The sequence below is a fragment of the Melanaphis sacchari genome, unplaced genomic scaffold (genome assembly GCF_002803265.2).
Source record: "Melanaphis sacchari strain LSU unplaced genomic scaffold, SCAv2.0 Contig7_pilon_pilon, whole genome shotgun sequence".
Lineage (NCBI taxonomy): Eukaryota > Metazoa > Arthropoda > Insecta > Hemiptera > Aphididae > Melanaphis > Melanaphis sacchari.
This window is the reverse complement of record NW_020271560.1, coordinates 2,876,560-2,888,571: the sequence shown is the minus strand read 5'-3', so window position 1 is coordinate 2,888,571 and position 12,012 is coordinate 2,876,560. Positions and strand designations below refer to the sequence as shown.

Genomic DNA, 12,012 nt, shown 5'->3' with positions numbered 1-12,012 from the left:
TCGGTCGCCGCACAATGGCATACGAGTGGTTCGGAAAAATTGAAGTTAGTCGGGTTAAGTGGTCAGCCGCGTTTCAACTTCATCCGACCAACTTTGGATGAATATGGCTGCAGCTCTACATTAGATGGCTGCAGTTGACATTTTTTCAGTGACCAATTTAATCGTTTATATGATAGTAATATTTACAAACTATTTCGTGACGTTGAGACCAAAAACCGTACAAAATGAACAGTCAAACGATTGTTATTAGGGGAAAAAAAGAATAATTTCACTACTTACCTTACAGGCGATGAAGAATAATTAATTTTAGTACAAAACATGTAAAACACACATTTGCTAAGAATTGTTTATTACAAACCGAAAATGTTCTGATAATAAAAATATTGCAACCACAAAAGTTTGGGTAGTTTTTTGATGGCAAAATATTCGAAATTAAATCGATTGTGCTTAATAATAATCTTTTGAGGGTAAAATTATATATATTTTTAACACTATTACTATTAATTATTAACATATTTTTACAAAAATTTAAATTTCATACAAATAGGTACTGCTTAGGTTTATAATATGTATGAAGCTTAATATCACTTATAATCCGTTCTTGTATTTTTTATTATCATTATTATTATTTTTGTAGCGATAAACGAAAACATTTTATTTTAAAATAAATTACAAATTGGGTATACGAGTATTTTAGATTTTAAATACATGTAGGTTTAATGTTATGGATAACAATGATGTGCGTAAATTAATTAAATGCTTGTATAAGAAAAAATGCTTCAATTTTTAATTTGAGGTAGATAACAAGTAAGACCTAAATTAAATTTTCTGGAGATGGAGTTATGAGTGGAAAAAATTGTTATATTAATATTTAAGCTTGAAAAGGAAATGCATTTTCTCATATATTTTTTTTACTTTAATTTAGAAAAAAAACAATCTTAGTATAGAACCAAATATATTTTTATGAGCGTTTGAAATTCAAATAAATTGTAGTGATATTGAGAAGCGTATAAATAACGATTTACTCTCAAACTATTTGTAATGTTGTGTTAATACTTAATAAACAAAAATTAATGTTCGTAGAAACTTATTCCATTATTATTTAAATTATCTTTTTCTACACAAAATAAAATTTAAAAAATAAGACTTTTTTATGTTCAGTATAATTTCTTAAGTTTGTTTTCCATGAATGTTAAATATAAACATTTTTCTTGGTAAAAAAGTTTGAAAAATTAATTTATAAGAAGAAGTTATTTTAATAGCAATTTTAAAAAGGTATAGGTATCAAAAATACATATACATAATTATTTATTCTTTTTATAGATATTTTAAGTTCAAATATTGACAAAATCAGATATTTTAACAAAAAAAAAATATTCTTTCAAATTTAGTTATTTTGTTGTTATCTAAAAGTTATTTATTGTAAAAAACTTGAATCATTTAGCCGTTACGTATATTATTATTTCAATAAACATTGAAATATTCTAAAATATATAAAATATCTTTTAATAAATGTATACTAATTTTAAGCTGGTTATATGATAAATCTATTCACATCCGTATGTGGTGCATCATATATATATGAATTATTGACTTATTAATTATTAACAACAATGTATTAAGTGATGTTTTTCGAAAGAAATTAGTTTTAACTACCATGTCACTATTAAAAAAATAATAATAACAATAAATATTAGTACTTTATATGAATATATTATAAAATAACTTCTATTAGACATTAGATATAGAAGCTCTCACACTGTCGCTGGTCAGATTAATATTTGTATTCAAGGGTTATCATTGAATTAAAGTTAAACACGTTCATTAAAGTTATTACGATGTAAATTAAAAATATATTCGATATTAAGCACAGTTACATTATCGGTTTGTTTTAATATTGTTATTTAAACAATTTTTATGAGACATAACCATGGGAAGTGATTAACAAAAGTTATTTTTTCTGAAATTACTGTTTGAAATAAATAAAATTATGAGTAACTTATAGTTACTTAGTTGATTATATTATACAAAATGTACAACTGTATGACTTCTAAGTATGAAGTAACAGTAACGTATTAGCTATAATTAGTAATTACTTAAACTTTTGTTATAATAAATTATCAATTATAATCATTAGTAATCATTCACTGACTACTATTTGTTACAATTTAAATTTAATTAAAAGTAATTAATCAGTAAAAAAATATGCGTACTTAATAATTCGACATGTGTCTTAAAACTGTAACGAATGTTTTGTTTTACCTATATAATTTCGTTGTGTGAACTAATTGTACAAGCCTTACGTAGGCATGCATTGTTTTCAGAGTCATTTATTAATGTTTTTTAGATTACTTGATTTTAAACTTATTTATTAGTATCGATGAATTTTTTCTCATTACGGTTGAAACACTTAGATAACGTTTATTATATTCTAAATTTCTAATGATACGTAGTAGATATTTTATATAATGGCATCGCAAGTAAATTATATCTATGTACAAGCTTATTGCATACCTACTAATTAATTGTTAAAAATTAAAAAAAAAAAACAGGCAAAACGTAAAAGCTTTATAAAGCTCAATCACACATAGAGTCCAAGACTTCAAATGTACATTTAGTTGTTTATTAGTGCAATAGATTTTAAATAAGAAAAATTTACACTTAAATTTTTACTTAAATATTTTTGGAAGATATGACGTTTAAATTTTACTTTAAAAATACTTTGAGATTGAAGTTATTTTACTATTAAATATTATATAATTTGTACATTCAGAAATATTAATTTTATTAATATCCATTTATAATCATTTCACAAATATTATCAATTTAATTAGATGATTCATGATTTATTATACTTTTTAAATTCTTTAACACATTAATAAATTTACCTACTATATAAATTAATTAAGTACTCTGAAACATTTTAAATGTTATGTTGGTAAGTATAAAATATAAATTATTTATTGTGCATAATTTGATTTCATTAGGTAATTGAAATAATAATTATGCATTTTGCATATAATAATAACATAAACTTTAAATATTTGAAATTTTTTTTTTTTAATGTTATTTACGAAAAAGTATATTTAATGCTTTATTATCTATGAATTATGGATTTAAAAAAAAATATATATTTTATTTAAATTTAATTTATATTTTTAAGCGTTTTAAGATATTTATTAAGTATGTGAGAGATAAGTTTTTAATGTAAGCAAAATTTTGGCTTAAAAATGTGAATTGTTGCTATTTTATTTGGATGCTTCAAAACTATATAATAACATGTTGTACATAGTAATAGTTAAAATAAAAAATATGAATTTATTTTTGCACATTTTTTCTATTAAGATTTAATGATTAATTTACATTGTAATGAAAAAAAACATAAGTAGTTACTAAATACATTAATTGTATCTTAAATCTTAGACACCCGCATTGACATTAAAATAGTCCTGATTAATAATAAATAATAAAACACGAGAATCAGCTTATAAATATTTTTTATTATATTTAGCCTCAAATTTAAATAATAGATGACTTGTTTATAATCAATTTATACTGATTAAAAATATAAGTTATTTTACTCGCTTATAACATAATTTGTTGAACTTCATTAAAATGCAAATTTTGAACGCCAGCCATAGAACATAAATACAAATATCTTAAATTAATAATATATGAAACATTTTGAAGACAACATTTTGTACAAGTATTCAAACGTTACAAATTATGTTTATCTTTAATTCATATGTATACAAGAAGGTTATGTTTAACATTAATAGGTAACCAAAAATAGAGCTCAAGTATCATACTGATTAAAGCATTAAGTATAATATAATAATGTATATAAATATATAAATTTTAGTATTTTTCAAGTACAAATATAAAATTATTCGAGCTTTTTAAGCATTTTTGCAATAATAATAGTATATTTTTGTTCTGAATAATATAGAAAGATTGCACCTACATTGGACGGCTTAAATCATTACATAGGTATAGGTTAAGAGTATATAATGTGTACAATCACTTAAATTATTAAAAATTAAAAAACAATAATTTTGACTTAAGTAAGAATAAACTTATAGATACCTTACAATTATTGGGCATTTGAGTAGTATTAATATCATTGAGTTATATTTTAATTACCGTCGTTAAAACATAGTTATAATTACAATTACTCGGTTTAATATTTTATATAAATACAAATTTACATGAGTTAAACAATTTCATAATTAAATATTTTGTGAACACAGTAATACAACATATCTAAATGTATACGCAAACAGTGAAACGCAACAGAATCAAATAAAAATATGTAACGTAAGTAGTAATATACATGAAATTAAATAATCGTATAAATTATATTTAAATATTATTGTACACTTTATTGTTGAAAATTAAGTATAATATTATTTATTTAATTGTACATGTATACCATATATTATCATTTTTTAAATAATAGTAAATTATATAAATTACAATCGTGTACGATTTCAAAGATTTTAACAATAATAGTAGACATAATACAATAACAATATTTATAATACTAGTAATAATAAAATCACCCCTAATGCGACATGCTGTCTCTGAGGGGTGGTGGCGCGTTAGGAACTCCGAATCATCCAAAGCCAGTAATATAATATATTTTATATAGTGACTTATAAAAATGTAAAGTATAAAGTTTTCAAACGGACTGATCAACTTTTGTTATAAAAAACGGATTTAACATATCGTCTTTGAAATCGTCAAATTGTCCAGCTTATGAGCAAAACACGTTTGAACCAATATCGGAAAGAATCATATTGAAAAATGACGAACAATTTAGAATAATTATATTTATATTTATAAATTATTGTTGTTATTTAAAATGTACTACCTAATTAATAGGTACTCGCTATATTTAATTAATTTGTTTCATCGATTCTTTTTCCAATTTTACGTAGTAGTAATAATAATAATAATTATTATTATAATACTATATTCAAACGTGCGAATTATAATAATTAGGATTCCGGGCTGGAATTTTTATGCAATGTAATTATTTTTTCGTTTTTTTTTCAAATGGTTCCATGAATATAAAATGTGTTATATGCGTTACTGATTTAACTAAATCAAGTATACTCTGTACTACATTTTATGTTAAAAAAAACATTATTGTACAACACATAATTTATTGATTGGAAATAAATACTTTTTTAAATGCATTTTATCGTGCATTTTTTGAGATTTTTATAGAACTCTTTCATTTATTTTTAGAATATTTTTAGCGATTCCTAGTGCATTAAATACCAGCCCTAACATTAAGTTTTTGTTCTCAAGCGGGACGATACGATACGATTCATTTGGTAATTTCAAGTGTGCCACGCCAAGTCACACGTTGTCGCAGGTCTTCGCCACAGTCTTCCGGGCTGGCCGCAGTCTGTCCAAGAGGCCCGAGACGGCCGGCCACCGTGGTCACCCGTACGTAGGGTCGACGGTGAGCGACATGCGCTGTCCGCGATCTACCCAGTTCTTTAGCCGGCCTCGGAGCTCTTCAAGGGACTTTGATTTGGCCTTGTTGATGCGCTTGTATTTGACGTCCTTCGGTTTAGTCACCGATCGATGATTGCTCATCACTCGATTATATGTGGTCGCGGTCTCGTTTTCAGTACCTCGGACGTTCGTTTCCCGTCCGTCTTCTGCAGGCAGACGACCATCAGCTGAGCCTTCCGACGCCGACGCCGACACCACTGATGTCCGTCGTCGGTCCATCCGTGGATGCGAAGATTGTTCGGACGCATCTTCTTGGCTGTTTCCTGACTCGTCTTCCTCCATGATCACGGCGCTGTCGCTGTCGTCCACGTTGCCGTCATCGGACGTTGGACCTCCACCACCAACTCTGTCGCCGTCACCTCCACAGCATCCAGGCACCGATGCGGTCACGCCGAAGTCGGCAAGTCTCGAGTGTAGGCACCTGATAGCGTGCTGTTGTCGCTCGATAATCGCCTCACGTTGGTCTAGCAGTTCGCTAATAGCTCGCTGCTTGCGGCTCAGCCGAGACTCGAACAATAATAGGTCTGACGTCAACGACTCCAGCCGAAACCCGTACTCCGAACTCATCTGTGTTAGCCGTTCTTCCTAAAAACCAACAATAAAAAAATTTAGTTTTGAGAAAAATAGTGTTTCATATTTTTCAATAATTGACGAGTTACATCATGAGTACCCATTTTTTATAGTACATTACTATGACGAACGAGAACTATTTCGAAGATGTTTCCCTTCCTACTGGAAACATTCCTTCAAAAAAACAATTTAATATATATGTGTTACCTTTACAACATTGAAAATATAGGTACAATTAGAAACAGTATCCACTGATTAAAATTTAAATCCACCTATAACGTAAATTAATCTCATATAATATTTTATATTCTTGAAATCACCAAAAATTCTTCCTTTTCTTATATTGTAATGTTTTTTGTGGAATAATATGTAATTATTTAAGTTGAATTAAACATCGAAACATCGCAGAAACAAAATTATGCATAATAACTATGATTTTCCGATTAATTTCTAAGAAATTATTACGTGTGTATAGTAAAAGTTTTATTAATCCATGCTGAAGTTGCCCAGCCACAGTGAAATAATGCGTTAAATGATTTACCGATCTCGTGGTTAAACACACGAATGAAAAGTAAATATTAAAAATTGTAAATTGAGTTTTTGCAGTGCCATTAAAACAGTGTAGTAATAATTGTACATACGTATAATGTTTTTAATGTTTATTATATTATAAGTATAAAATTATATCGATTATTAGCAAGACTTCACTGAACACATATAATTTGTTTTACGACCTCACATTTCGAATTATAACTGATAGCGACGAAATAATCACTATTTTCCTATACTAAACTCGTATAACGCTTGGTATTTATCAATAGTAGTAGCTATACCTATATAATTCCGTCGCTGTTACGTGACCCGTTCAAGAAGGTTGTCTAGGTGCAGCATTAAGGAAATCGTTATCATTACGCGGCTTGTATATTTTATTTGTGTAAGAATACGTTTTGTCATTTTGAGAGAATCTTCTTTTTATACTATAATGTTATATGTTAGTGTACGTTCTCTACTCGATTGCTCGTTATATAAGAACTATTATTTCGCGAAAAAAAAACGGTAATAATAATAAATAATACCTTATTGTTTAAAACATGTTAGAAAACAGGAAATCAACGAACATATTTTAAAAGTAAATCAAGTCGATTTGTGATATATCCAAGTTAGGTAATGTGTGTAATAGACAGGATTATAAACGACTGCATAAGGTTAGGATGAAATAGAAAAAATAATAAAATTAATAAGATAAGAGAAAACCAATGTGTACTTCGTCACCGTCAAATGGTGATAGGCCGGGAGAGGGAAAATAATCGAAGAAAATACCATAAATTAAAATTACATATTATTATAAAAAAAAAGTATTGACACAGACCTATACTTCTACTGCAGTCGGATCGACACGATAATTAGTATTATCATTATTACCACGGTTATTAACAGCTAAGATTTCCCGTTAGATTCTTAATCGATTTCAGTATAGTTATTTGAAGATTTTTTTTTGCATCAACCGGGAAAAGCGCGAGGTAACGAATTTGAATTACATTTTGAACAGTTTATTTTTTTTTGTTTTCTTCTTCATTTTATTTTGTTCCTTAGTAGTCGTGTGCGAGTTTTTAACGGTACACCGTCGACATCGTAGTTGGCCGCCGTTTCGGTCCACATAATAATACTTGATGTTTACGTGCTACACTTACTACTTTGATACATATATAGATATAAATAGTTTTAAAAATTTATAATACAAAAAAAAGTAATAAGAATTACAGATCTATGTTTTATAAAAACGTAATTACGCCTAATAATAACAAATTACAATATATGCAATATGCGTAAAGTAAGACCGTCACATTTTAAGATGATAAATGATTTTGTAATTTTTTTATTCCAAATTATGTGAAGTACGAGTGATTATTTTTCGTACTGATATTACTGGTCATAATAATTAGTCATAATACCAACGATAATAATTAATATTTTCTCTGTTTTGGCTATAATAAAATATTTTGGATGAAAACTGTGTTTTTATTAAGCACAAATGCATTAAATAAATCAATAGTTAAGCTAAATTCGTTGCTGGACTGTAATTTTATATTTATACTCTTATAATAAAATGAAACAATTTATCACTAATAATAATAACAATATTATCAATCAATAATAATAATATTATTAATGTTGGTAATAATAGCAGAGAAATAATAATGCAATAATACACCTTCACACGGCGCTTATTCTCATATTTTAACAGACACCTACGATTTTAGCGACGACCTCGGAAGTAAGCACGATTTTTAACACAACTTGAGAGTTGTTGGTATTATAATAATAATGTGGTGCCCGCCTTGAACTTGTCACGTGGAGGTTAAACGCCCGCACCCGGCGTAGTGATGGTGCATTTCACTCGACAAACTGTTGAACAGTGGTCCGTAAAATTATTGGCGATTGTTACGACAGCGATGTGCCAAAAAATAAATAATAAATAATAGTAAAACTTCCAGTCTTATATAAACGTTGTTTTCAATATTATTTACAATAAATTAGGGTCGTGGAGGACACTCCAGAATACATCGATGCATATTATTGCGATTGCAGGTCGAACGTGACAGTGGTTAAATATTATTTAATTTAATATTTTATTTACTAGCATTGAATAAATATTTAATAAGAATCTAAATAATTTCATAACTATTATGATTTAAATTGTAATGATTACAAAAACGTATTGTTAATTATTATATTTATTAAACATATATATTATTATTAATATTATGATCAAATTATTGTAACGTGAAATTATTAAAGAATAGCTTAATACCCACACAAATGCAAGACAATTGTTTTAAACACCATAAAATTAATATAAGTCCACGAAAGTCTTTGGGAGTGACCCAAAAGTTGGACTTTCTAGTACATACTATTTATATGAAAATATGTTATGATCAATTAAGATTGGAAATTACTTAAATAAATTGCTAAGCACTTATATAAGTGAAACTAAACCCAGCCCAGATAGTAAGAACTAAGAAAAAGTACGTTTACATAATAAAGAACTTATTGACTATACATAGAATGTAAAATTGGAAAAATAGTATAGTTTATTATTACAAATAAAAACATCACATATATTGTTGTTATAAATAAATTAAAAATTGGTGTACTATAATTAATAACCAAATGTTACACATTTTCTATGACTGATTTGGTGTCCTTACAATAAGTCTAAAAATCAGCTGGCTCTTCGACTCAAACAAAAATAATAATAATAACAATCAAGTAGGCTAGTTCTTTACAGACACACTTAATTCACAATCGATCTATGGAATATGGTACATATATCACTATGAAAGCGCAATTTTTCACAAGTAAATAAACCACTCTAGCCAAGTCATTATAATAAAATAATATGTTTACTGATATCAATTTAACTTTAGCTATCACTTGAAATGGCGACGATGTATTGTGAGCGGGAGACATGAGCATTTTTATCTGGTGACTGTTATTAAATATTATAATAATATATATGTGGTCGACCTTATACACAAAACGCCGCGAGATATCATGTCTAACAAATAACCAATTCGTGAAGTAAAAACAATAATTTCTAATGTCCATACCGTGTGTTTTCAATCGTTCGTTCTAGTTGCACGCACTACCTTACAAGTGACAGTGGTATTAAACTCTGTTTAACACAGCTGATGCCATTTCGTTTTATAACCGAAAGTGTTGGTTAGCAGTATCAAGGGTAGGTTAAGGTGACGCTAAGTCAAAGTACTCTCCCACCCCGTGAAAGGTAAATAAATGATTATAATTTCAAGTTTAACTACACAACATAATTTGTTTTATTTTTAGAGAATAAATAACTAGATAATATTTTGGTACGCCATTTCACAAATTATTTCTTTTATCTCAATAATCATAATACTGTATAGCTGTAATATAGACTAGAAAAAAAGACATTTCCGAAAAATTTGATGTTTGTAAATTTAATATTTGTAAAGCTTTAATAATTCACTATTTTTTAAATAAATCTATTATTATTTTTATCTCTAGACTTAACCATACGTTGCAGTAATAATAATTATTCGATCGGCCACAAAACAAGTAACAACTAACGCAACCAATTGTGTCTTAACCAGTTTATTAGATATCTGTTTAATGAATACAACATAACGCATTTATCAGTGCATAAAATGAGAGTTATATTGAAATTACGTGGTTCGCCTAATTTCTAGTGTTTAAAAATCGATTTGTAATTTAAAATATGTAAATAAATTGATGAACCTGATTAGATATTGAACAAGACTACTAATACAGTATTCGTACAGACGAGTTATTCCTTGTATTTTTCTGCAACATTTCAAAATCTAAATAATATGCGGATGACTTCCGCGACTTATGAAACGGTCTTATGAAATCGTACAACATAGGTACCTGTATTTTGGCTTTTCTCCTCCACAATAGCGTCTGGTGCGTCTGGAACCGGCATCTGTCTCGCAGCTGTTTTATCACGGCTCGAGCCTGTTCGATGGTCAGCACATTTTCATCGTCGTGGATATCATTTTCGTCTTCACGTTGATGATTCTGATCCTGCGGCTGCTGCTCCCGCCGCCGTGGACACCCGTCGTCGGGGACCGTGGGCGGCGGAAATTCTTCCAGTACCTCTGAGGTGCCCATTCTGAAACGAAACCACGAAAATATGATAATATATAAGCATTTTAAGACATTTATAACCGATTGCGCGCACATAATAGAAATATAAACTGTTGTTCGAGTACGACCGCCGCGCGGCGCGCATGCCATCATTGCACAGAAGTATACACGGCAAGTAATAGTATAGTATTCATTTTATTATTACTATTATCACTGTACTTCGTGTATGTAGACGACTCGGTAATAACAGACACTGGTTAATCGATAAGCCGCAATGCAGTGTCATACGACCTACGACCATATTTTGTCGAATTAGCGCGCGCGCGCGTTCTCCAACAAACACCGTACAGAGGTTTCTCGTATAAGTGACGTAACGCGGTTAAGCGCGTGCTCGCTTACTGTTATTACGCTATAATATTATAATTATATTATTACACACTATATATCGTAATATTATCAATATTATATAATAAATTATCATAAAATGAGAAGATCCATTAATTGATAAGCGTTACATTACAATTTTCGGTCGATTTTGAGATTTTTATTTAAAGAAATGGGCGATATTCTGTATTTAGTTTTAAAATAGATAAATATTTTTTAACATGTGTTATTTATAGACATTTCACTTTTATTATTTTCAAGATATTTTTTAATACATATTAATATGAAGTTCTGAACGATCGTCGCACAATAATATGATTATCCTCTGATGACCTTTTAAATTTACTACGATATAGTGACATATAAGACATAGGGATAATAGGGGCAATGTCAGGTTGAAGTATCTCCTTAGATAATGATTTGTGGACGCTAACAAATTAATTAGTTATCTTACGTATAGTTTCAAGAGTAATAAAATTGTGTGTTTTGATTAACGGATCATAAGAAAATTACATTTAAATAATTTCTTTTTTTTATACAGTTGTGTGATTATTAGAAATATATTAAAATAAACTTTTGTATTTCATAAGAAACCAAATAAATAGATGGATAATATCTAATAAGCATTAGCTATAAGCTTAATTTTTGATGAAGAAGATACTTCGAAATTTGAATTATACACTGAATCTTAATCTATATCAATTTGGTATAGGTTGAGAACAGTTTATATCATATTACCAATACTGTATACCTAACCTAGTCACGTTTTCTGAAACTTAAATTGCAACTACGATGACATGTAAATATACGTCCTATTTTTTATCGAATAAATTAGCGGTTGTTCTAGTTTTAATTTGAATTCTTCAATTAGGTCTTAAAAAC

At 28.2% G+C, this 12,012-nt stretch overlaps 1 protein-coding gene across 2 annotated transcripts in view; it reads right to left on the bottom strand.

Moving 5' to 3' along the window:
• Positions 1 to 4,485: 4,485 nt before the first annotated feature.
• Positions 4,486 to 12,012, bottom strand: part of LOC112601871 — a 28,252-nt gene continuing 20,725 nt past the window's right edge. For both annotated transcript variants that reach the window (XM_025349726.1, XM_025349727.1), the window contains exons 2-3: positions 10,528 to 10,771; positions 4,486 to 6,114 (exon numbers count right to left, since the gene is read on the bottom strand). In XM_025349726.1, the coding sequence (XP_025205511.1) occupies positions 5,452 to 6,114; positions 10,528 to 10,770 (906 nt within the window). In that variant the 5' untranslated portion in view covers position 10,771 and the 3' untranslated portion in view covers positions 4,486 to 5,451. The remainder of the gene's footprint in view (positions 6,115 to 10,527; positions 10,772 to 12,012) is intronic.